This window comes from Diceros bicornis, chromosome 37 (genome assembly GCF_020826845.1).
Source record: "Diceros bicornis minor isolate mBicDic1 chromosome 37, mDicBic1.mat.cur, whole genome shotgun sequence".
In the NCBI taxonomy this organism is placed as follows: Eukaryota; Metazoa; Chordata; class Mammalia; order Perissodactyla; family Rhinocerotidae; genus Diceros; species Diceros bicornis.
In genome coordinates this window covers 6,108,928-6,136,650 of record NC_080776.1, presented here as the reverse complement: position 1 = coordinate 6,136,650, position 27,723 = coordinate 6,108,928, and the positions used below count along the sequence as shown (strand labels likewise).

At 39.8% G+C, this 27,723-nt stretch overlaps 1 protein-coding gene across 1 annotated transcript; it reads right to left on the bottom strand.

Annotated features, from left to right (window-relative positions):
- Window positions 1–4: 4 nt before the first annotated feature.
- ATIC (5-aminoimidazole-4-carboxamide ribonucleotide formyltransferase/IMP cyclohydrolase) lies at window positions 5–27,723 on the bottom strand. Its single transcript, XM_058532951.1, has 16 exons — window positions 27,629–27,723; window positions 27,316–27,442; window positions 24,633–24,709; window positions 23,787–23,853; window positions 19,769–19,857; window positions 19,321–19,472; window positions 18,916–19,072; window positions 15,207–15,332; window positions 14,264–14,371; window positions 13,328–13,413; window positions 12,097–12,186; window positions 8,619–8,747; window positions 3,459–3,551; window positions 2,051–2,233; window positions 549–704; window positions 5–231 (listed from the first exon to the last, which is right to left on the bottom strand). The coding sequence occupies exons 1-16, from the start codon at window positions 27,645–27,647 to the stop codon at window positions 112–114; spliced, it is 1,779 nt and encodes a 592-aa protein (XP_058388934.1). The 5' UTR covers window positions 27,648–27,723; the 3' UTR covers window positions 5–111.

Below are 27,723 nucleotides of genomic sequence, written 5' to 3'. Positions count from 1 at the left end.
TGGATCCGGGATTAAGATTTAATGTTTTATTGTTTTTAAAGGTTTTTTCACAATGTCACACATGATTTTCCCCCGACACACGAGCAAGCCATAAGATATCACGTGACGGAATCAGTGATGAAAGAGCCGGAGATTCGTATGAGCCAGGATTATTCCCAGGTCGTCGCACGCCTCAATCACAACTTTGTCAGCTGCAGAACCGGAAGGAGCAGCGATATACGCCACACCACTCTGAGGGAAAACAGACATCGACTTTCACAACACAGTTTTATGTGAAAACACACAAAATTCAAAATCCCCCTCTAAAAAGCATATACTAACGATTCACACTGCACACTGACTCCCTCAGTCAAGACAAAATAAGAGGATTTGGGTCATCTATACATCAAACGGAGAAGTCAAAGTAATTCTCTAAATGTTACTGATATATCACATTGCCAAAGCTTGGATATATAACTCACGGAACTTAAAAATCAGAAGCAGGATTTCTGAAATAGTTTCTGCATAATGATCAATTCTATGCAAATACAAATCAATTCCATACTTACCCTTTTAGCTCTGTCTACATTATCCCGGAAAGGAAAGAAGGCATCAGAGCTGATAGAAACTTCACTCAGCTTGTCAACCCATTCCTTCTTCTCTGCCTCGGTTAATAATTCAGGGACTTCCTCAAAGAGTGCCTTCCACTTTACCAAATCTTCATCCTATGAGGTGGGGGAAAGGGCAGAGGAAGGTTTCTGACACCATCTTACCTGATGCAAATCAGAATAATGGAAAGCACTGGGCATTTTTCCTAGGACTTCTTAATTATAAATAATGACCTTTATTTACATTCAAGCTCATACTTCTAGAATCTCTTTTTTTTGGATGCTTTCAGCATTTCATTAAGGAAAAAAAAAGATTCTAACTGTACCAAGTAAAGACTGTATCATTTGCTTTCTAAATCCGCTTATTGCAAATATATTTTATTCTTTAATCTCTGCTTAGGTTAAATCTACTACTGCATGTCCCTGTATCAAAGCAAGTAAGGAAACAGATGGTGACGGACATTCTAGAACTACATTTATACTATTAGCCTCAAGTACAGTAAATCTCACAGATAAATCAAAATATGATTCATAATCATATTTTAAGAAGGTGCTTCCATTTTGGGTGATGTTTTGGCTTAAAGAACATCCTTTTATTCTTGTTCACGTATGAAGACTTCTAGGACACTTAGCATGGTTTTGCTGGGTTATATCAAACAGAAAAACACAAGAATAAAGTAAAAATGAAAGGCTGTTTCGAGGACTTCAGTCACAAGGCACACTCTGCAGCCTCACCTTTCAGTGACACTTAGCAAGTCACAGACTCCTGCCCCTGAACGGACGACTCAGCGTAATGGACTCGCCCCTTCAAAAACCCCTGAGATTCGGATTACTGGACCTTTCTCTTGTTTCCCTCCAGTATTTGTTAAGCGCTTGCTATGTCCAGAAACTGCGCTAAATTCTATTTCTTTGGCAGTCTACCTGATATGTGCAGTTTTAATACTTCCATATAAGTTCTTCAAAACAGAAGACATCAAAGAATGTGAAATGTAACAAAAATATATTGAGTTGTTAATGGAGCTTGCAGAAAACGTGGAGGGAGAAGGAAGACACTGGTTACCTGCAATCAGGTAATTTGTATTTAATGCTGAATATACCCCTCACGTAGCAAGCACATGGCTTGGCTCCATGACAGACACCGCGAGGTGACTGAAAAAGTCCCTGCCATCAAAAGCTTATCATCAACAGGGGAAGTGCAAATATATAAAATGAAATCAGTGGTTATAATTTAAAAAGACAGAGAAGGTTTGTGGAGACGGAAAGGGATGAAGGACAATGACGGAAGTTAAATGAGACAGAAGACAATGGGGAATTGCTAAGAAGTTTAGACTAACAATTTTACACAATATAGAATTTCAAGAAAAATATCTTTTTCTCTCTAGTGATGATGGTGAAGTGTGTTACACAGAAAATGATGAACATATTTAATACACTCCATCCACCACCCAAAGACAAGCCTTTACCTCGCCGATGGTTCCAGTAACATACTGATCAATGGCATTGGAGATTTCCGCTCTCTTCACCCCAGTTTTGAACTTCATTGAAAGCACCCGTGGATGATGTCTGAGCCACCACGAGTTTGCCTTGTCCCCTGCAAGGCGTGTGCAGTGTATCCGAGACTGCTGTCCTGCTCCAATGCCGATGACCTGAAGAAAATGGACATTAAAATGAATCCCTCTTCCAACAACACATTTTCCTCAAAGGATCTTTTGTGTATTTTCCCCAAAACCTACCTATTAATTTTGTGGAAGAAAATATCGGCCAAAATAAAAGAATGTGAATAATTCTTAAGTCATTAAAAGGTGAAGGTAGGAGGTTTATGACTGCCATTTATACATTTTACCTCTTCAGTGACATGTGAAGTATGACTATTGATATTCAGGAAGTTTCTAGAACTCCTGGACATCAGTAGTGAAGCATGGTCTTACTGGAACTTACTAGAACCTGAGCACAAGGAGCCCAGTAGCCACAATCTCCCAGGTTTCTGTTATTAGAGACTACCAATCTTTTAACAGTTGGCAATCCCAAGAATTCTGAATCTGAAAGGGTCTTCCAGGTCACATGCTAATTAACATCCACCTACCCCACTTCCACTTTTGGGCCAAATATCTTAACAAATGCTGCGAGAAGAGCTTAAGACAACGTGAGAAGAAAGGGCTCCCGGTGCTGCTTGAAGCTACGACAATACCAGGCTCATCCAGCGTGAGGAGCCCGAGTGAGGAACTCAACCGGTCCTGCATTCCATGGCTCGGTACACCAGGAAGCAGCTGAATATCCTGCTTAACATCAGAGGCTAAGAAATGTTCAGGACCTTGATTGCAGAAGTGCTCACATAACTATACAATTCGTGAAAACTGGTCAAACTCTACGCTTAAAAAGGGTGAATTTACTGTATATAAACTATGTCTCAGTAAACCTGATTTTAAAAGATCACGTTAAACCCTAGTCTATGGATTCTTGGTAAAATAACCTGAGAAACAGACGTGAAAATGTCCTATGATCTGCAAAGATAATGGGCTGGATGGTGCCATTACCATTCTCTACTTCCTCTTCACTGGAAATACTACCAAAAGCGTGTGTGGAGGGGGAATAAACCCGTTTTGTAGCAGCTATTAGATTCTCTCCAATCCAAAGTATGCCAGCTCATTCTAGGCAAGAAGCAATGACTAATTTTAATTTGTTCCAAAGATACTTCATAACCATCACGAGCTTTAACAGTTCACCAAGTTCCTGAGGAAATACTGACAAACCCAGGGGAGAAAAATTTGGCAAAACTTCCTTTTCAAGTGGCGTAGGACGTGAGGCAGATGGATTTCAGAATATCATTTGGTAAAACAACTGCCCCTCAGGTGAGGCTGGCCGCTCGGTTACCTGGCCGTTCTTGGCGTAGCACACGGAGTTAGACTGAGTATACTTGACGGCAACGGTGGCCACGATGAGGTCTCTGAGCGCGGATTCTGGCAGCTGAAAACACACAGGATGGCAGATCCCATCAGGCTTTTTAAACTTCGTTTAACTTTAAGCATCTGACATGGAACTCACTGTAACAGCCTGAAACAAATTCACCGTTTACACTAAGGACGACTATGTCTTACTGAAAAGATCGATATTTAACATACTTGTCAGGAAACTCAGCATAACGCCTCATGTGTCACAGACTCAAATTGATGCCATTCTGCAGCAACACTGGCTTACACCTGTTTACAAATCACACAAGACAGGAAACACCAAATCTGCTCCAAAACTGACACATACTTACTCCACCACAGCACCAACACCTGGAGACGTGACGGCATTTATGTTCAGAAAAAACACTGAGGATAATTTTCACAGACATTACAAACAACTGTGATGCCCACACACAGCCAAGGCTGTTCGGGGAAAATCAAATTAGGATCATTTTCTGCATTGTCTAGAACATTCTAAGCAGAAACTACTAAAAAATGCATTGTGAACTACCAGTCCAAATAGAATAAAACAACAAATATTATAGCCCAAAATATCACTATCTTTAATGTAAAGAGGAAATGTAAATCAAAAAGGATGATGATCTATGTTGGTATGCTAAATGGACAAAGGATATTAAGTGGCAGCTAACTGGTAAATTAGCTAACTGGAAAACTGATAAATCAGACTTCATCAAAATTACAAAATTCTGCTCTACAAAAACCCCTGTATTAAGAGGATAAAAAGACAAACTATAGACTGGGAGAAAATATTTGCAAACCACATATCCAAGAAAAAACTAGTATTTAAAATATATAAAGACATCTTAAAACTCAGTAATAACAAAAACATCTAATTAGAAAATGGGCAAAAGACATGAAGAGACATTTCACCAAAAAGTATGTATAGAGGGAAAAAGCACATGAAAACTGTCCATCATTAGCCATTACGAAATGCAAATTAAAATCAGGAAATATTGCTACACACCTACCTTTGAAAAAAAAAAGCGACAACACTGAAAGCTCGTAGGGATAGAGAGAAGCTGGCCTACTCATGCAGCGCTGGTGTAAAAAGAAAAATGGCACAGCCTTTTTGGGGAAAACAGTTGGCACTTTCTTAAAAAACTAAATATGCAGCTATGATACCACTTAGCACTCAGTAATGACAATCCTGGGGATCTATAGCAGAGAAATGAAAACTTATGTTCACACAAAACTGTTCACAAATGTACCATGAATGCAAATTATAGAAAGGGAACAGATTAGTGGTTGCCAGAGGTTAAGGAGGGGGTGGGAGCAGGAGGGAAGTGAGTGTGATTGTAAACGGGCAACATGAGGGATCCTTGGTGACAGAAATGTTATGTCTTGACTGTACCAATGTCAATGTCACAGTTGTGACATTGTACTATATTTTTTTAAGACATTACCATTAGAGGAAATGGGTAAAGGATACATGGGAACTCTGAACACTGTATGTGAATCTACAGTTTTTATGTTTTTATCTCAAAATTAAAAGCTTAATTAAAAAGTACTGTTAGAATCTCGTAAGAATTTATTATTCTAAGGTGCTATTAGTGTAATATATCCTTTCCTGTCTATATCTGCTGTTTGAGTCACCAACTATTCATTTTATTCCTTTGGTTCTAAGAACGATTAATAACAAAAGCCAGCCTTCTTAGATGTCGACCTTCAAATATAACCCTGGTATTCTGTGTCAGGATCAAGGAATACGAGACACATCAAGGGGAGTGGGGTGGGCGTGGGAGTGAGGGACTCCAGTCTTATAAACATGGCACAAAGAGTTAAAACAAATTAAAGCATTATTCAAAAAAAAAGGGAGACGAGGAAAGAATTCAAACATGTTTAGTAATGCTTAATTCACATTCCTTACACTTCTGCTTTCTCAGGGCCAAAACCGTTCTAGACCTGAGAGCACAATCTGATGATTACGAGGCTGGAATGTTAACAAAAATCTGTTTTAAAAGAGGGAGGGTGTATTTGCAAAACATACATCTGACAAGGGGTTGATCTCCATAATATATAAAGAACTCACACAATTGAACAACAAAAAAACAAACAACCCGATCAAAAAATGGGCAGAGGAAATGAACAGACACTTCTCCAAGGAAGATATACAGATGGCCAATAGGCACATGAAAAGATGCTCAACATCACTAATCATCAGGGAAATGCAAATCAAAACAACACTAAGATACCACCTCACGCCCGTTAGAATGGCTATAATCACCAAGACAAAAAACAACAAATGTTGGAGAGGATGTGGAGAAACAGGAACCTTCATACACAGCTGGTGGGAATGCAAATTGGTGCAGCCTCTATGGAAAACGGTATGGAGATTCCTCAAAGAATTAAAAATAGAGATGCCCTATGATCCAGCCATCCCACTACTGGGAATCTATCCAACGCACCTGAAATCAACAATCCAAAGAGGCTTATGCACCCCTATGTTCATTGCAGCATTATTCACCATAGCCAAGAAGTGGAAGCAACCTAAGTGTCCCTCGACTGACGATTGGATTAAGAAAATGTGGTATATATATACAATGGAATACTACTCAGCCATAAAAAAAGACAAAATCGTCCCATTTGCAACAACATGGATGGGCCTGGAGCGTATTATGTTAAGTGAAATAAGCCAGAAAGAGAAAGACAAACACTGTATGATCTCACTCATATGTGGAATATAAACAAACACATGGACAGAGAAAACTGGACTGTGGTTACCCGGGAAGTGGGGGTGGGGGGTGGGGGATGGGCACAAGGGGTGAAGGGAGTCATATATGGGGTGAAGGACAAACAAAAATGTACAACCCAAAATCTCACAATGTTAGAAACCATTAAAATATCAATAAAAATGTAAAAAAAAAAAAAAAAAAAAAAAGAGGGAGGGTGGGCCGGCCCCGTGGCTTAGAGGTTAAGTGTGCGCACTCCGCTACTGGCAGCCCGGGTTTGGATCCTAGGCGCACACTGACACACCGCTTCTCCGGCCATGCTGAGGCCGCATCCCACATCCAGCAACTAGAAGGATGTGCAACTATGATGTACAACTATCTACTGGGGCTTTGGGGGAAAAAAAAAAATTTAAAAGAAGGGAGGGGAATATAGCAGAGGATAAAACCATCCTTAAGTTTCCAAATTTCTATTAAAAATACATATGAAACAAGTAGAGAACACTTTAGATAAAAGATTAATTAAAATCATATCCTCAATCCTTGCAAAAAACATCCAAGCTAGCACAGCCAGAGGCACAAACCTACCAAATACTGCTCAGTTATGAATCAGTCCAATACCTATAAACCTATAAGGAAAACTCACACAGGTAAGAATCTCAGTAGTTCGGCACAGCTGCCAACGTGGGTACCGCGGAATCTAGGTCAATACCCTTTCAATGTTTTTAAAAATACATTAAGCAGTCAGGTTAATAAAGTAAAAAATGAGCCTCATTTTACTGTGGGCTTAAAGTAACACTGCTGTGAACAGTTTCCCTGTACCTCATGGCCTTGACCAAAGGAGTGGATTTCAAAGAATGGAAAGATATTGTACATATAATGCCTACATGTTCCTTTACTTCAGGGCACCATTAATTTTCAAAGATAAAAATGGAAAAATATCCATTAAATCAACAAAGATCATGTCTTAATCTCCATATGCTTATTAACGAAACTATCCTGATCAAGATTTTAGAGCTTATTTTCAGCAATTCTACTCAAGGCCTCAGGCGTCAGACCTGGGAACAGCTGCAGCTCACTTTCACTTGTTACAATGAATGACTTGTTACGGGACTGATCCGTTTCTTGGAACAAATAGAAAAGCTGAACACAGAGCTAATAAAATAGCAATACTGAGAGGCAACGATCCCAGAGATAAAGGGAACAGGAAGAAATGAGTGTGACTATCTGTGCTTTGCCCCTCAACGCATTTTCCAAGTTGCAAGGCAATCAACTAAGAGGTAAAGGAGCTGAACACAGGACTAAGGGGCAGAAACGGAGCTCGGGGTACAACAAGGATGAGTGATACTAGGGGACACGTGGTGCTCTCAGCAGAATAGGGGTGAACCATAACCAGACCCGTCCTCACAAAGACTGAAGCCCCAACTCAACTCAGCTCAGTTCCTGCCAGGATGGAGACGACCTGCCTCCACCTGATCCATCTGCCAGAAGTGCGAGTCAGCTCTCTCTGGAGGGAAAACACATCATCCAGACCCTCACACAACTCTAAAGAGTTTCATATCCAATCCCCAGCATACAATCAAAAAGACCAGGCACACCAGCAGACAAGACCAGAAAAGAATGGAGTTACGCATCAGAAGTAGTGAAAAAAAGTTCAGCCAACATGAGAGCCAGCAAAAATATCCTTCGAAACTGAGGGTCCAATTAAGAATTTCAGAAGACATATACCAGTTCATCCATTTCCTTATTGTGTAACCTTGGGCAAATTTCTTTACTGTCCCCTATGTCACAATTTTGTGATCTTTACAATAGAGATGATAGCAGTCACCCCCTTCCCCCCACACAGAGTCCTGTGCATATTAAATGACATAATACATGTAAACACACACACACACAAAAAATCACTGTTATTATCCTAGGAATATGTCCGTCCTAAAAGATGACAAACAGCCCAAGAGCATACACTTGACTACAGAAAAACATTGATCACAGCACTGAAAATGGAAACAATCTAAATATCCATCATAGTACACCTATACACGGATTGCCACGGTGACTTTCAGATGAAGATGTGGATCTATATTCATTGATACAGAAAAAAATTTGTAGTCTAGTGCATGGAAAAAAGGCAAGTTACAGAATTATAAAAGATATGATCTCATCTATGTATAACTAAAGATAAATATCTCTATTATGTACATATGCATAGAAGCTTATAATATGGTCTTTTACTCATTTTTTTAAGCCCTCATACTTACTTGATGACTCAAAGAAGAGCTAGCCATCTGCACATCAACCAGTTTTAAACACAGGCCTTAATAAACACATAAGCTTATAAATATTAAAAACACACCTACTGAATTACTAGCATTCAGTTCAGATATTTTCAAACTTACATCTTTATTCTTGGTAACAACATTGCTAAATAACGACCTGTCGATGACACCATTATTTCTCTTCTGGCTTAAACGAAGACCAAAGAGAGTTCGAACTTCATTTTCATCTGGATTGTAAGACTGGTCCATCTAAAACACAAATTTAAAGAGTTAAAAGTAATACATCTACATCCCTCAAAATTTTTCACTTAATTTATGTACAAAAGATTTTATTTTAAGACGTTTATATGCATTTTTTTCTAATTCCAGCACACGTAAGATCATTTCAGTATGGGCATAAGAGAAGGGCCAGGGACCAATGTTTTGCTCCAAAAGATTTTATAGGTTTTATAACCCTGTAGGGTTTTACAATTTATACCAAACATATTAAAACCAAAGATTCCAGTGAGAGCATTTTTGCTTACATTAACTGAAAGCACTATCTACTCAGCAGTTCTGAAAGATCAGCAGATAAAACAGATATGCTGAAAAAACAGACAGTGGCACAAAAATTAAATTCAAATTTTCCTTTCCTCCTAAAAATCTACTACAAATACCAAGCTAACAATTGAATTAAAAAGTTAAAGGGGGGGGGAAGCATTTGTAGCCTGTGTCATTGTTATTTGAAAAGGAATATATGTCATTTATTGCTACCTGCCTCTCCTGAAAAGATATTAAGGTATGGGAATAATCTGCCTAAGATCACTCTCTCCCTAGATATTTTTCTAAACTTGACAGTATTTCTTCATTTACCCTTTGGATGATCTTGGACTTAGAAAGCACTGATATCTATAACTTACAAGCAAGCCCTCATATTAATTCTGCTTAACTTGTGTTTTCTTGAATTCTAAAATGCTCCTTCTTCCTTTCCATTATAAAATTTCTAAAACTGGAATATGCCCTCCTATTAACTGCTGTCAAAAGAAACTTCTCCTGGGCCGGCCCCGTGGCTTAGCGGTTAAGTGCGCGCGCTTCGCTGCTGGCGGCCCGGGTTTGGATCCTGGGCGCGCACCGACGCACCACTTCTCCAGCCATGCTGAGGCTGCGTGCCACATACAGCAACTAGAAGGATGTACAGCTATGACATACAACTATCTACTGGGGCTTTGGGGGGAAAAATAAATAAATAAATAAAATTATATAAAAAAAAAAAAGACAAAAGAAACTTCTCCTTAGCCAGGTAGAGGAATAAGTTGTTTCATGGTTGTAATTATGTGTCCATGTACAAACTTAGCCAAACTCTCAAATAAAATATTGAGGAAACCCTATATTCTTTTGACACTTTCAAATATGATACTGTCAGGTGCTCAAGAGGTCATGATGATGAACTCAGGGTTTGGAAAGCATCCTCCATGATGCTACATGTAACTGCTAATAGCCATAAGTACTTAATACTCTTTTTTTTTGGTGAGGAAGATCAGCCCTGCGCTAACATCCATGCCAATCTTCCTCTTTTTGCTGAGGAAGACTGGCCCTGGGCTAACATCTGTGCCCACCTTCCTCCACTTTATATGGGACGCCGCCACAGCATGGCTTGACAAGCGGTGCGTCGGTGCGCGCCCGGGATCCGAATCCGGGCCACCAGCAGCGGAGCGCACGCACTTAACTACCACGCCATGGGGCCGGCCCCACTTAATACTCTTAACAACAACAAAAGAATACTTGATTAAAAAACTGTAGAATATACTGTCAGCTACCTGAATGGTTGAACTTCCTATCAAGTGCCTTCAAAAAAAAAGCATGTAATCTGGTATTTCTTCTTGTTTCCTTGAAAAGCTGACATGGAATCAATGATCGACCATACAATTACTCGTATCTTACAAAGAAGAACATATACTTAATATACTTAGTAACTTTCATTATATAGAGTTGGGATTCTACAGGTTTTTTGATATCAACACCTTCTGAAAAATGACATTATGAATTTTTACTTTTTTTTTTTTTTTTTTTGTGAGGAGATCAGCCCTGAGCTAACATCCGCCAATCCTCCTCTTTTTTTTTTCGCTGAGGAAGACGGCCCTGGGCTAACGTCGGTGCCTATCTTTCTCCACTTTATATGGGACGCCGCCACAGCATGGCTTACCAAGCAGTGCGTCGGTGCGCGCCCGGGATCCGAACCAGCGAACCCCGGGCCGCCGCAGCGGAGCGCGCGCACTTAACCGCTTGCGCCACCGGGCCGGCCCCATGAATTTTTACTTTTAATTCAAATAACTCTTTGCCTTACGCATGTACAACTTTAGATTACAGGCTAGTTTCCCTAACACGTAAAGCTTGTAAAAATCAGTAAGGAAAAATCTCAACAATCAATTGGAAAAACAGGCAAAGAATCTGGGCAGACAGTTCATAAAAAGAAATACCCTTAAATATGAAAAGATGTTCACCCCACACAAGGAAAAATTAAAACCACAATGAGATGTCATTTTCATCTATCTTATTACTAAGACAAAAAAGTGTAAGAACACAACGCTGGCAAAGGTGTTAGCAAACAGGCTCCCTTACACATTCCCATTAAGACACAGAGTATGTTGCACAACCTCTAAGAGGAGCAGTCACCACCAAAATGACCAATACACACAGGCTGCGACCCAGGCCTAATTTCCCTCCTGGGACTTCTTCCTGGGTTACTCATCACAGTTGTGGCTATTAGCTAAAGACTGGTGACTAACTAGGTAAGACACACAGACATGGGACAAACTTCCAAGATGGTGAAGTAGGGTGTATTTCTGTTGGTGAGGGGAAAAAACGAAAAAGAAATGCAAATGCCAATATTTGCTAAATATGTACAGACTCTTTCAGGAAAGATAAGCAAGAAATTTAAAATGGTAGTTACTTTTAAAAACAGTAACAGTGGCAGAAGGGAGGGATGGGGAGACTTTTCATCAAATAACATTTAATATACCCTTTGAATAGGAAAGTAGGTAAATATACTACTTAAAAAAATTTAAAAAGTTAAAATTAGGGGCCGGCCCCATGGCTTAGCAGTGAAGTGCGCCAGCTCTGCTACTGGCGGCCCAGGTTTGGATCCCGGGCACGCACCAACGCACCGCTTGTCTGGCCATGCTGAGGCTGCATCCCACATACAGCAACTACCAGGATGTGCAACTATGACATACAACTGTCTACTGGGGCTTTGGGGAGAAAAAGGAGGAGGATTGGCAACAGATGTTAGCTCAGGGCCGCTCTTCCTCAGCAAAAAGAGGAGGACTGGCATGGATGTAAGCTCAGGGCTGATCTTCCTCACACAGAAAAAAAAAAAAAAAAAAATTAAAAAAAAAAAAAATAAATAAATAAAAAGTTAAAATTAAGGGTAAGGAAGCTATCCTCATATTAAACCCAAAAATTAATAGTAAGAAAAAAATTTGCAAGATTAAGGATAAAGAAACCACAGTAAAGAAGGATAAATTAGAAAGCTGTCAGCATAAACGAAAGACTAAATATGCAGAAAAAGAGACACGAAATAAAAGAGCAAATAACTGCTTCAAACATGAATTGTGCTAACCTGAAGAACACAGTAGTTCCCATTTTTCTTTTTAGAAAGTATTTTCAAAGCTTCGTCTTCATATCCCGGGGCAACAATACCATCAGATACCTGTAAATATACTAAGTATTAATTTCTCTTTTAAAAAAATTAGAGAACACCTCTTAATCTAGAGACTATTATCTGTCTTTAAATAATGCAGTAGCCTTTTCTGGTGTCTATGTCCAACAGATAATGCTAATACTATACCTGGAAAAAATAAGCCTGTGTTAGAACACAGCTTTCTACAGCCGACCATATCTCATTTGCTGTCCTTTCAAAGTTTTTGGTTGTTTGTTTCAGTTTTAACTAAGATGATATGAATGATTCACTCTAATACACGTAACCTTAGAAAGAAAAACGATTTCTTACTGTTCTGTTCACGGGTGGTGTTTTGCACTAGAAAGAGCATGTTCTAGTCCCAGCTCTGCCTGGACCTGGCTCAGTGACCTTAGGCAAGGCAAGTGCCTCCACAGCAAGACAGGGGTCAGACTGAATCAGAGATCTAACGTCTTATAACTAAAGATACAAAAGCCACAGCTCTCACTCCAAAGCCTGTGCTGTAACCGACAAGGCCACATGTCAACTCCACTGCAGTCGGGGACAACAGCGGTCACAGGGAGAACGGCTACAGCAACTAAATACTGTCAGGCCTTTAGCCTTCATTTCTACCTGTTTTCCCTCCAAGCAATCTGAGCTACCACCTTTTCTTCCCTTTCTGTCTGTCTCCCCACCCCTAAAGCCACTCACACCTTTCTGGAATGCTGGTTTGGCATTCAACTCATGGGGGTTAGTTTTTCAGAGTAGTTAATAATTTCTCCCGTCTACAGTCTCTTCCATTACAGACCTATGAAAGTTTACAGGAAAGTTCATTATTACATCAACCAAGATGCCACCCTCCGCTCTTGAGAAACAGTAACTTTGGCATTAAGATAACGACTATACTAGAGAAGTTAAAAGACTAAATGTATAAATTAAAACTTTTCCATAATAGTCAAACATCCATTTGAAATAGTAATTCACTAAATTTCAAAATTACAATTCAGTTACGGATTCATGTTCTACATAAAATATGAACGTTCTAAATGACAAACTTAACTAATTTACAGATGGCATAAATATAAACATTACAGGTTCTGTTTTCAATGAACACTCTGAACAAATAAAGCCTACTCAGTCACGCATGGATCAGGATACACGAATGCCCACTAACCTCTCTGGAGATAATTTTGGCGGTAGGGACATCACAAACATCAGATAACGCCACAAAGTCACCAAATGACGACATCCTATCGGCCCCTGTAAATAAAATTAAAGCGAGGTATCCATCACAAATTATCCTAGCACAGAAAAAGACAACGTTTAAAAAACCCCAATGTGATCGTATAAAATCCCTTTCTCTAAATCTAACTCTACTGTTTACATGAGATTTACACAGTAGATTAATACGCCATTTAACTGAAATAACTGTGAGAAAGTATTCTTTAATTTTATCTTCAAGAGCAGCACTTGGCAAACTTTCTGTGAAGGGCCTGATAGCAAATATTTTTTAAGCTTTGTGGCCACATGGTCTCTGCTGCAACTACTCAACTCTGTGGTTGTGGTTCAAAATTAGCCATTGACAACACAAGGAAGGGCCAGGGCCCTGTTCCAACCAAACTGCATTTACAAAAACAGGTGGCAGGCTGGATACAGTCCGTGAGCCACAGTCTGCTAATCCCTGTTGCAGAAGGTAAACTATATCAAGGTTCTCAGGAATCTTCCATAAATGTTACACTAATATTGACAGGTTATAAAATTCATAAATTAGACATTTCTGAGATATATCAAATATAACTATAACCAAATTCAGTGTAGTTAAAATAACCATACAATTTTAGCCATATCTTAAGCAATACAAATGCATTCAATAGCCTAATCTAAAATTACATGCACCAAATTCCAACTGTGGTTCCAGTTATTACATTAAAATACTGACATACACTTCTGTAAACAAATGCATCCCAAGGCATAGTCATTCTAAAATATTAATAAAAAACAAATTAAAGATAATTTGAAATCTTATAATAAAACAAAGGATATTACTATTTTATTCTATTTAGGATATAATATTGCTTTTTTCCTCAAAAAACGCTGTTTCTCTTCTGACCTCTTGCTCGGGCATACGCGGTTGATGTGGGTGTGAGGGTCTGATACAGATCGTAGACCATGCAGACTTTGGCCTCATCTTCACTAAGTGGAACTCCAACAGCAGCACCTGGCACAGGAAAACCACAGAATAAACCAAAACTCTCAGGTTACTACTTCTCAACTCCTGAATCAAGACAACATTTTTCTTAATAACTAGTCTATGCAGCAATAATTTCTAGCGCCGGTGCCACATTAAATAGAAATCTGTTTAGCCAGATAATTAAACACCAAAAATATAGTTGCGGGGGAGGATGAGGAGGGGGAGGCTCTTCTCTCCGGCCTGAGTCTGCCAGCAGCAGGAGCGTGCATGAGGCTGGTGTACTTCACTACTGACTCTCTCTCCATCCTGTTTGATACCACACACCATTTATTTCTTACCTGCTCACATCCCTTTAATATCGAATAAACAGAGAATTAACGATGTGCTGGACTGTGAGCAGATCTGGTGATATAAATAACTAAGCTGTGGAGTCAGCTTAAACACAGAAGCAAAAAGGTTATCTCATACACGATCGCTACAAAAAGTTACAGATAATGTGTCATAAGAACAACTTTATTTATTCTCAGTTTTCCATTTTCAACCATGTGGAAAAACATTTAGTCATAGTGCATTAAGCTATTTCACTTTTTTATTTTCTACCTTTCCACTACAAAAAAAAACTATTTCCTGATCTTCCTATCTCACAATAATGTTACACAATTATACATATGCAAATAATGTGTTATTTTATTATCAGATTTTATCATGTTACTATATTGATACTGTTCAGATTTGACAGAAGTGGTTTCAGAAATATTCATAGAATGTCTGTATTCACATTAGAACATGTCAATTCTTTTTAAAATTAAAAAGAAGTGCATTTCGAAACAGTTCCAGAGCATTCCAGAGCACAATGTTTTACCTGCTGGGCTGACGTGTTTGAAAGAGGCAGCGGCTGGAATGCCTAAAGCTTCTTTGAGCTCCTTCACCAGCTGCCAGGCATTCAAAGCATCACACAAGTTTATAAATCCAGGGGCTCCATTGAGAACTACATATAAAAACACACATTACCAAGCAGGGTCAGTAAGGTCAGATGCATGTACATTTCTGAAAAAATAAAAACATGTATCAAGACTGCACAAATATTTTTTAAGTGAAGCATAATTAAGAGGCAAACAGATACACACAAATATATAAGAACTTGATGAGAAAAGTGAACAGAGGCACTAGAGCTTATCTTAAAAAAAAAAGAATACGAACACACGCCTACACACACACACACACACACACTACTGGAGGACCAAATCCAGCCAATCTAGAAATAAACCAATAGAGAATTCAGGAGTGCGAGAAAGATAACACTAGTGATCATCAGGGACCCGTTTCAATACAGAATTAAGATTAAAGAATTATGGCAATTACAGAGACAGTATAAAATTTAAGTTATAAATCTTGTCATTTTAAGAAATATTACTACAAACTAAAGCAAGAGCTGTGAGTGGGAGGAAAGAGGGAAAAAAATGCGTAGGCTTTTTCTTCTTTTATAGCGGACTCAGTAGGCTCTGCCTGAAGTTGAAATGCAGTTAAAAAGACCACAACTTCAGAGTTTTCCATTGCCTATTTTCTTATCAATGAAAGGATTTTTTAGGAGTTAATATCTCTCGTGAATAAATACTTATAAGAAGTTTAGCACATACAAAAAAATAGTGGGCCACTAATTAAAAACAAATTTATAATTGCATTTCCTTTCTATTCTCTTGCATAGTGGCTACTTTTAAGAAAAACTGCCAAGTATCTACTGAGTGCCCAAGCTCCAATGTTAGGCACTGTTCTACCAGGGAAGGAACAGTCCCTCTCACCCACCCCCAAAACATCACTGGCCTCACAGAGCTTATGCGAGAGGCAGAGAAGAAACAAAATAGGCAGTAAATAGTAAACAAGAGAAAATATTAGGTATTTACACACATGAGTTGATAACACGTCCACACAAAAACTTGTACTTGAATGTTTTTAGCAGCTTTACTCTAACGGCCAAAAATTGTCCTTCCATGTTTGATGTCCCTCAATAGGTGAATGGAGAAACCAGCTATGGGACATCCATGTCCAATGGGACATTATTCAGCAATAAGAATAAATGAGCTCTCAAGCCAAGACATGGAAGAACCTTAAATGCATACTGCTAGGTGAAAGAAGCCAGTGAGAAAAGGCTACATACTGTACGATTCCAATGTTATGACATTCTGGAAACAGCAAAACTATGGAGCCAGTAAAAAGAGCAGTGGTTGCAGGGGCTAGGGGGGTGGAATGGCGGGAATTTTCAGGTAATGAAACTATTCTGCTTGATACTGTGAAGGTGGATGCATGACATTATGCGTTTGTCAAAAACCTGCAGAATATGTAACACAAAGAGTGAGCCCTAATATGTAAACTCTGGACCTTAGTTAATAATAATGAATCAATATTGGTTTATCAATTGTAATAAACGTACCAAACTAATGCAAGGTGGTGAGAGGGGAAACGGGGCAGGGGAGGGAATGTTTAGGAATGTCTGGGAACTCTCTGTACTGAGAAATTTTTCTGTAAATCTACAATTGCTCTAAAGGATAAAGTCCAGTAAAAAAAGTACTTAGAAAAAATAATTCCCTTGACCAAAGACGAATGAAAAAGCTTTTGGAAATTAAAAGAATGGGCTCTGAAAGTACACAGAAGTAGTGTTTGAATCAGAATCTAAATGGGGAACATTATAAGGAGGAAATATCTGAGATAAAACAGTAGATAAATCTGTTTTAAGAAATTCTAGAGGTAAAAATTTGTGTAACATGTCAAGTTTCTAACTATTCATTCAATAAATATTTAGGGAACATGCCAAGTGATATTCTAAGCACTGGGGACACAGCAAGGAACAAAGACAGACAGGGTTTCTGCTCTCGGGAGCTGACATCCTCAGGGGAGAAGGCCAATAAAACGCAAATGTACGCAGGGAAATAGGGTGATGCGATAAAAGTGTGATGGCAGCTACTTTGGCCTGGGTCGTCTGGGAAGGCTTCTCTGAGGAGGTGACATTTAAGGTGAGATCTGAATGACAAGAAACCAGAGGGAAGATTTTGGGTGAAAGGAACAACCTTTCCTTTGCAAAGGTCCTAGAGAGAAGAAGCTTGGCCTGCTGAATGAACAGGAAGAAGGTGCTGGGAGTAGAGGGCAAGGGGAGGTTGTCCAGGAAGCAGACCCGAGTCAGATACCAAGGTCTGTAGAGCAGGGCAAGGTGTTTAAGCAGGAAGGAAAGCCAATGGTTTTAAGTAGGGTGTAACATCATCTGATTTCCGTATTTAAAAGACGACTCTGCTGTGAAGAACAGAAAGAACAAAGAGAAAGCAGAGAGATCACTCAGATTATCGCAGGCTGAGAGACTTCCGGGGAGACTGTGGGGCTGGGGTAGTGTTAGAAAAGATTCAAAGTATATTTGAGGTAGAGTAAAATAAATAAAGAAAAAAAAATTTAAAAGGGCTGGCCCCGTGGCTTAGTGGTTAAGTGCGCGCGCTCCGCTACAGGCGGCCTGGGTTCGGATCCCAGGCGCGCACCTACACACTGCTTCTCCGGCCATGCTGAGGCCGCGTCCCACATGCAGCAACTAGAAGGATGTGCAACTATGACATACAACTATCTACTGGGGCTGTGGGGCAAAAAAATAAATAAATATTTGAGGTAGAGCAGGAACAGAACCTGTTGATCACTGAATGAAGGGTAAAGAGAATATTCCAAACTCTCCTCTAAGCTCCCACACTGCTCCCGGCTCCTCCTCTCCCTCTGCTGGTGATGGGAGAAAAGAGCAGACAGGAACGCCTGCGTCTTCTCACCATCAGTGCACCATCCTGTGGCCCCTGTGCGTGCCGACTGAGCATATGCAGTCCCTGCTTCAGAACCTCCTTCCAATGCTCGGGCCTCCAGGCCTCACGCCCTTCCCACCCACAACTCTCTCCCCTCTGCCCCCTGCCCCCAAGAGTGAGGAGCAGCACAGGCTCGACCAGCCCACCTTAGGAACAAAACAGAACAAAAAACCGGAAAACCCTCTCGCAACTCTACAAACCCATGGAGGTCCTGACTAATTTCTCTGTTCAAGGAACTCTCTTTATCATTGTTATTTCCTAACCTCATATTCCTGTTTCGGCCCATTTCAACTGGGCTTCCGGATCCATCATTCCAAGAAAATTGGTTTCTTCTAACATTCCCAGATCATACAGTCACTTTTCTGTTCTCAGCAGCATTTGAATCGGTTGAAACTCAAGTGTTCCAACCTGGTTTTCCTCTGCTGGTTCACCCACTGCTACCCCAAGGCATGGTCTTGACCCTCTTCTATGAAATCCAGGCCATCCCACACCGTCCTATATCTTCAAAATCATCTACACGACAAAGACATTCCAATCTGTATCTCCAACTTCCCCTCTCCCCAGAACCCCACACTGTCTCAATATTTTTTACTCACAAGTCCAACCGGCATCTCAAACTTCAAGCGGCTGTAAGAGTTATTATATAATTCACTTTATCTTCTAAACGTAAACCTCATCAGATATGATGTAAGGAAGACACACACACCCAGACACCGCAAACCGTGCCACACAACACTCAGCCTTTACCTGTGATGGGAAGCTTGGGCTTCAGGGTGTACAACTGGGCAGGAGTTTGATGAGGGTTCATTCCATACCTCAAAGGCAACTGAGATATTCCTTTACCATACTGCTTCCGGAAGTAATCAGAAATTGCTTCATCATATTGTGCCGTATGAGTGAAAGCCTACAAAAAGAGTCAGTTTTGTGAAACAACAGCAGCATTTCCCAAAGTGGGAGAAGATGGTTCTAGGTAGCACATAGCCGACTACACCCCCTCCCCCTGCACACACACCTGTGCAGGAAAGACACCAAATAACACTAAACAGCACAATGAATGAGTCTCTTTCCAATTCTCTTGTCACCATGAGTCTAGTGAGAAGTGAATACCGTGTGGTTTGGCAAACGCTGCACCAGATAAAAACAGGCCCCCACCTTCAAGGCTAACTGGCGCCTTGTCTCCAAGGAGGTGTCTTGACCGTTGGTGCTCTGCATCTCTGTGAACACGGCTGCGTAGTCCTCTGGCTCACAGACGACTGTCACTCGGGCATGGTTCTTGGCCGCTGCTCTCAGGAGGGTGACTCCACCTTTGAGGAACAAAAGACGATCTGTATTTTCACATCAGTTTCTCAAATACAGTCATTGCACACATACTTCTACTTTAATTCCTGACTTAAAAAATAAGGGAAAAAGTAACGCAGATGAATCTCTGCACAAAGAAATAGCTTAGCAAATACAGATGAATAACAGTCATCCCAGAACACAATCTGGCAGCAGTAACTATTTTTTATTGCCTCAACAGTGAATTTCAAAATGAAATCTCATTTAAAATCTACATAATCTTCCCCTCTGTCAGTCTTCAAAAACAGTTTTTCCACCTTACCAATATCAATTTGCTCCACAGCATCTTCGACAGTTACATCTGGAGAAGCCACTGTCTTCACAAAGGGATACAGATTACAAACGACAACTCTAAAAGAGGAATTCAGCTGTCATTAAAAACTCAACGTTCGTGGTTTACGGCTATATAAGAAAAGCATGATCAAAACTCCTGAAGACCTAACATGTCGACTGTGAGCCTGACATTTCAGAATTCTAGAAAGTGATGTTGGAAAGTCAGGACCTCCACTGTCGCAGAGCACAGGGCACCAGAAGTGGCTGCAGTCAGCAGGTGCACTCCACGGACGTTATTACCTCTCAGTCCTACTGCAGTGGTGCTGCAAGATGGCTTGATAGCATCAAGCCATCAAAAACTTTTTAAAAATTTTAATAGAAATGTAAAATTTCTATTACGCTACAGATAAGATACTCATTTTGCAATGACATCATGATTATTTAGGACATTTGATTTTAGATTCTATTTCCAGTGGATTGTGTACAATGATGAAAAACAATGGACCATTCTAAGGGTGAAATACTTATTTGTATGTTTTGTCTTCAGAGAGATCATAGATAACAATGGTAACAAGAAAGCCAAAAGAATAATTTAAAATATGGAACTAATCTAAAATTAACCACCAGTGAAATTGAGTTCCACTCTTAGGACCTCAATGTGAGGAGGTCTGCGGACAGTGAAATACACACAACTGGTAAAAACTAATAACACAAGAAAAAGAGAAGAGGAGGGGAACACTTCCTGATGTCTATTACCCTGACATCAAAGCCAGACAAAATGTCACAGGAAAAACACAGACCAGTATCTCTTACAAATACTGACACAAAAATCCTCAACAAAAGACTAGCAGAATCCCCCAAAATATAAAAGGAGGCACACACCACAGCCAAGTATGGTTTATCCCAGGAATGCAAGGTTGGTCTAACATCTAAAAATCAGTTAATGTAATAGACCACTTAATAAAACAGAGGATAAAAACCACCTGATCATTGACACAGATGCACAAACAGCATCTGACAAAACTGAACACCCACTCATGATAAAAACACTCAACAAGTTAAGAATAGAAGAGAACTTGCTCAACATGATAAAGGGTATTTAACAGCAGCCACAGCTAACATCATACTTGAAGGTGAAGACTGAAAGCTTTCCCCTAAGATCAGGGTGTCCACTCTTCCCCTTCTATTCAACACTGTACTGGAGGTCCTAGCCAGGTCAACTAGCAAAGAGAAGGAGATGAAAGGCATCCAGATTGGAAAGGAAGAGGTGAAGCTATCTCTATTAGCAAGTGCCATGATCTTGTATATAGGAAATCCTAAGGAATCCACAAAAAAACTATTAGCACTAATAAATGCCCTCAGCAAGGTTGCAGGACATATCATCAATTGAACTTATACACACTAGTCATAAACAATCTGAAAGTGAAATTAAAAAACAATTCTACTCACAACAGCATCAAAAACAAAAAAACATTTAAAAATAAATTTAACAGAAGTACAACAGTTGTATATGAAGAAGTACAAAGCATTGTTGAAAGAAATAAAACAAAATCTAAATAAATGGAAAGACATCCCATGTTTACGGACTGGAAAACTTAATATTGTTAAGATGCCAATATTCCCAAATTGACCTACAGATTCAACACAATCCCTATGAGAGTCCAACTCCCTTTCTTGCAGAAATGAGCAAGCTGACCCTAAAATTCACATGGGAATGCAAGGCATCTTGAATACCCAAAGCAATCTTGAAAAAGAAGAACACAGTTGGAGGACTCATACTTCTCAATTTCAAAATTTACCACAAAGGTACAGTGGTAGCATAACAACAGAGATATAGATCAAGTGTGCCCAGACCGGTCAATGGGGAAAGAACAGTCTTTTCAACAAATGATGCTGCGACAACTAGATAGCCACACACAAAAGAATAAAGTTGGACCCTTACCTCACACCCATATATAAAATGTTGCTTAAAAGGAACCAAAGATGTAAGCGTAATAGCTAAAACTAAAAACCTCTTAAAAGAAAACATAGGGCTGGCCCTGATGGCCTAGTGGTTACACTTCGGCACACTCCCCTTTGGCGGCCCAGGTTCAGTACCTGGGCACGGAACCACACCGCTCATCTGTGAGTGGTCATGCTGCGGCAGCAGCTCACATGAAAAAAAAAAAAAGAGGAAGATTGGCAACAGACGTTAGCTTGGGCCAAAGCTTCTTCAGCAAAAGCAAAAAAAAGGAAAGCATAGGCATAAATCTACATTACTTGGATGATCAAAGGGCTTCTTAGATATAACACTAAAAGCATAAGCAACAAAAGAAAAAATAGATAAACTAAACAGCATCAAAATTTAAAACTTTTATATGGTCAAAGGATACTATGAAGAAAGTGAAAACAACCCACAGAATGGGATAAAATGATTTCTTTCAACTCAATAATAAACAACTCAATTAAAAACTGGACAAAGGATCTGAACATACATTTCTCCAAAGGTATACAAATGGCCAAGAAACACAGATGTTCAACATCATTAGGAAATGAGAATCATAATCACAATGAGATACCACATCACACCCGCTAGAACAGCTAGAATCAAAAAAATACATAACAAATGTTGGTGAGGATGTGGAGAAATTAGGACCCACCTACACTGCTGCAGAGAATGTAAAATGATACAGCACTTTGGAAAACAGCATGGCAGTTCCTCAAAAGGATAACAGAGTTACCATATGACCAAGGAATTCTACTCCTAGGTATGCACCCAAGAGAAATTAAAATATATGTCCACACATAAATTTGAACATGAATGTTCATAGTTGCATTATTCCTAACATCTAAAAAGTGGAAACAATCCAGATGCTCATCAACTGATGAACTTATAAATAAAATGGGGTATATCCATGCAATGCATTATTTTTCAGCAACAACAAAAAAATGAAGCACTGATATGCTATAACATGGATGAACTTGAAGACATGCTAAGAAGCAAGTCACAAAGGACCACGTATTGTAGGATTCTACTGATATGAAATGCTCAGTATAGTAGATAAATCCATAGAGACAGAAAATAGACTGGTGGTTGCCTGGGGGTAGAGGGTGTTGGGGGAAATAAAGAATGAACGCTAATGGGCATGAGGTTGTCTTGCTTTTTTTTTGGTGAGAAAGACTGGCTCTGAGCTAACATCCATGCCCATCTTCCTCTATTTTGCATGTGGGACGCCTGCCACACATGGCTTGATGATACTGTGTAGGTCTGCGCCCAGGATTCAAACCTGCGAACCCTGGGCTGCCAAAGCAGAGTGTGGGAACTTAATCACTATGCCACCAGGCCAGCCCCATGAGTTTTTTTTTTTTGAGGGGGGTGATGAATATATTCTAATATTAACTGTGGTAATGGCTGCACAACTCTGAATATACTAAAAACCACTGAATTAAATATTTTAAATTGGGGAATTGTATGGTATGGGAATTATATCTGAATAAAGCCATTATACATATTTAAAAGAAACAGTGACTATCTTTATGCAAATACCTAAGTTGCTTGTATGTACTAAAATTTAGATAACTTCCTAAAAAAGCAAAGGTTGTTTTTAGTTGAAGTATGAATTTTGGTAATATAAATTAGGCAAAACCAAAATGCTTAAACATGTACAATGTCACACAGAAGGTACTCAATAAATGTTTATACAGTCATGCATCGCTTAACAACGGGGATAAGATCTGAGAAATGAGTCGTTAGGAGATGCTGTTGTGCGGACACCAGAGTGTATTTACACAAACCTAGATGCTATAGCCTACTACACTCCTAGGCTGTATGGTACTAATCTCATGGGACCACTGCTGTATATGTGGTCCATCACTGACTGAAACGTTGTTATGCGGTGCATGACTGTAGTGAGTGGTCAGGAAACTAAACCTAATGCTAATCTTGAACTCAAAAAAGGGACACTAGCTTTGGCATACTCTTTATCTTTGATTCTTAATGTATTAAAAATTCAACTTCAAATTTTTACCTTATGAGACTGAAATCAAGTCTGGCCATGTCAGCATTATCTTCTGGGATATTACGAGCCAAGATTCCTAATTTCACAAAGTTAAAAGTATTAGGTTCAAAAAACAAGTCAGAATAAGGTACTTCTTTCCAAAACAGTCCCATCATCAAGTTAAAGCTTCTAATACTGCCTAATTAAGAATACCAAACACATGGTTAAAAATTAAGATTAGCGGGTATATTTAAAAATCTTGTGTCAGTTCCTGATTCCCCTTTTCTTGAGCCACAAGATGTAAAAGGAATTTTCACGTAACTGTTGTCAATTCTGTTACTCTATATGTTCCATAAGTAAATGGCTTATCTGAGGATTCTCGGCCTTACAGCCTTTTATTCTGCTGAATTTTACTGTAACTGATAAGTTAGCAATATTCCTGGTTCTCACCATTTTTGATTGACATGCTCGTCTGTGTCTCAGAAATGAACAAAAGTAGAGCACTTCAAAAAAGAATTCTTTTGAAAGTCAGTTACATTGTGATGCTTTATTCTGTCTGAATCATGACAAAAGTCTTTACACACATAAATTCTAAATACTTTCATTAACTCCAGCAGGAAATATCACTCTAAATTAGTTACCAGGTCAGGACTAAAGCAAGCAGAGGAAAACAACCTGAATCCATCGCGTAATAAAGCCAAGGAGATTTTAAACAGGTTCTAACGTACTACGAACTTTGGCAGCGAACGTGGCAAAACCAATATAACCGCACAGATAATTTTTTTTTGAGCTCATGACCTACCTTTTTCCTCACTTATTCTACAAAGTAATCAACTAAAATATTCCTGAAACCCACAGAAGGTACCAACCACTTACCAGCATGGACCGCAGGATGCAAGGTTTTCACACGCCCCCCTAACATTTCAGGAAATCCTGTCAACTCAGAGACATCTCTGAAAATGGATACACAGAATGTTACTCCTGTCTCTGCTGAACCATCATTTTACATTTTACGCTATTCCAAAGCATCTTTCAACATTAAATCTATCATTCTCATTTCAAGAGATTTTTCAGAGCCTGAATTTTCAGAATTCAGAAACTCAATCATAAGCCATACTAATGAAATATTAAGAAACAAATTCCACTGAGAAGTAATTTGGCAATATATAACAAAGAGCATTAGAAATACCCTCATCTCAGAAACAGACTAGAGTAAAAACAAGAATTTAGTCTTATGATTAAACAAGCCTCAAGATGGCAAATCCAATGAGTGGGGAAACGAAAGATCATCTAGTAAAGTGGTGTTGATACTGGAATAACTGGTTAATCCCACATAAAAATAAATTTGCAATGAATCAAAAGTTTAACTACCAGAATTAAATATGTGAGGAATGCTTTCCAAGTGTTAATCAAAAGACTATCTGACTGTGTAAATATTAAAAACTTCTACAAGGAAAAAAAAGTAAGCTGGGAAAAATAATCGCAAAATATGACAAAGGGTCAAATAAGAGACAATAATTAAATATCGATCCATATCACCAAACTGACATGAACCTTCTCTCTCTGACAGAATTTACAAGCAAATTTTAATAGAGTGGAAAAAAGCCCCCCACATTTTAAGTGAAAAAAGGCAAGAAGCAAATTATCTTCTGTAGGAGCTATGAAATAAAGTACACGCTTATAAAAACACTGGAAGGAAACACGTCAACATGTTAAACAGAACTATAAGCCATTTTTACTACTTTCTTTATAGTTTTCCACATTTTTCAAATTTTCTACAATCAACATATATTGCCTTTATAGTAAAAAACAATAAACATTTTAAAGCAGCAAATTCTGCCAATAGGATACAGCAGTCCTGGGTAGATTCTCCTATTAAGGAAGGCCATTTGCAAATGAGTGGTGTTTGACCAAGGACATACACAGTTCCAACGTAAAACGACAAACTGGTGGCATTATGGTTTCCAAAACAAAATTACCTTTCCTAGAATTCAGGAAATAAAATCCAGTTTCTCCAACTGAGGATAAACGATAAAACAAAGGTAGATCCATTCTTAGAATTAACCACCATTTGAGGTAATTAAAAAGGTCGCCACTCCTTTACATTTAAGAATTTGTGCAGAACGGCTGCCATCTTGGGAATAATTCTCAGTATGCTCACTGCTGTATACTCACTAATTAAAATCTGATCAGTTTACCTCACACATCAAGGTTAACTTTCTGGGATAAAACTGTGTAATCTTGGGCAAGTTACATAACTTCTTTGTGCCTCTATTTCCTTATTTATTAAATAGGGATAATACTATCTACACCAAAGTGTTATCGTAAGGATTACATGAGTGAATATATATATGAGAGTGTAAACAGTCTCACTTTAATAGGAGAGAAACACATAATGGGGGTGAGTGAGGAGTGAGTAGGGGTATAGATCAAACACAACTCAGGAGTTGATATGTATTTAAACTGGGTGATGGATATACAACATGGAGGTTCATTATACTTTTCTCTCTACTTTTGATTACGTCTGAAATGTTTCCATAATACAAAGTTGGTGGGGAAAAGAGAGGTTACAGAAGAGTACCTTGCTTAATTTGCAGGGTCCAACTACACGAGGACCCAACATTGTTCCATGGAAAGAACACTGTCTAGACTTTGGATTCTCACCCCGCCGTTGTTCAGAAAGGGCCGCCCTCGCCTTCCATGATTCTTACAAGGTTCCTTTGAGAACCCCATCAGGGAGAAGATGCAAAAAGACTTTGGAAAATATAAAGCATTTATTTAATAAAGTTAAGTCATTCCTGCCACCTGAACTTGTCAAATTTAGGGAAGCTGTGTACTGCCCACCTAGGGGAGGATTACAAGGGGAAAAAGGTAATAATCCAAATCTACATGGATCTAGAGGGCAAGCAGCAAAATTTTCCCTGTGGCAACAACAGCAGACAGATCTTTCACCCCTTTTTCTAAAAATATTTCAGGGGTGGGTATGCCCTTCCTCTCAACCCTCACTGCAGCGTGTTACACCTGTCCTCCGGCCTGTTTCATTTTCTTGAGGTCAGCACTGGCAGCACATTCCTTCTTCCAATCGTTTAGCCACGTAAGGAATACCTTACAGAAGAGGGAATGAATGACAGATTTGTGCCTTCATATGGTTACGTCAGCTGCTAAGGGAAGAGAGGCAGACTTGAATCTTAATGTCAATAGTTTACTAAAGGGCCAGTCAAAACAGATCACGTGAATCAAGCGAATCACAATTTGAGTTTTTCTTGCATAATAAATAGCCCGCCTAAATTAATCGTTATAGGAAGTGGCTGAGAAGCGGGGTTCCAAACCATGGCTCGCCCCCTTACTTAACTCTGTAAACTTGAGCAGAAGCTCTTAGACCTCTCTGAGCCTCACTTCCCTCTTCTATGAAGTGGGTAAGCAGTGTCCCAACCTCACAGTACTGTTGGGAAGAGTGCACAAAGCATTTTACTCCCAGTGCCTGGAAAACACTCCTTTCTGGTTACCGTGAGCACACTACGTTCTGATGGGACTTAAAATTAACTCTGAGGCGCCTTACCTGACGGCCAGACCAGCATCCCTGAGAGCTTTTGCAGTGCCTCCAGAAGCGATCAGATTCAAACCCAGAGAAGCGAGGCTTCTGGCAAATTCCACAACGCCAGTTTTGTCGGAGACACTAAATAAGGCTGAAACAGAAGACATCCTCCGTCATCACTGGCGGTGCACCGCACTGGGTTCTCGAAGGCCTTGGGCGGGGGGAGGGACTGGGCCCGCACTCCCAGGCCAGGCCCGGGGTCCCCGCCCCGGCTCCCCCCCCCCCCCCCCCCGGGCGCGGGCGGCGCGGGGCTCCCGAGGGCGCGCGGGGGGCTCACCGAGCTGGCCGGGCGCCATGGCCGCGGCGGCGGGGACGGCAGCGGGGACGCCACGTGCGCACAGGTCCGCGCGGCCGGACGCGCGAGCAGGAAGC

Bases quoted from the DNA above. Each gene is read 5' to 3' on its own strand.
- ATIC (XM_058532951.1), bottom strand. The intron at 19,073-19,320 runs GTGGGGGCCTGT...CTCTTTTTGTAG, and splicing joins GGCGCCAGTTAGCCTTGAAG to GCTTTCACTCATACGGCACA. The intron at 705-2,050 runs GTAAAGGCTTGT...CCCACCTCATAG, and splicing joins TTACTGGAACCATCGGCGAG to GATGAAGATTTGGTAAAGTG.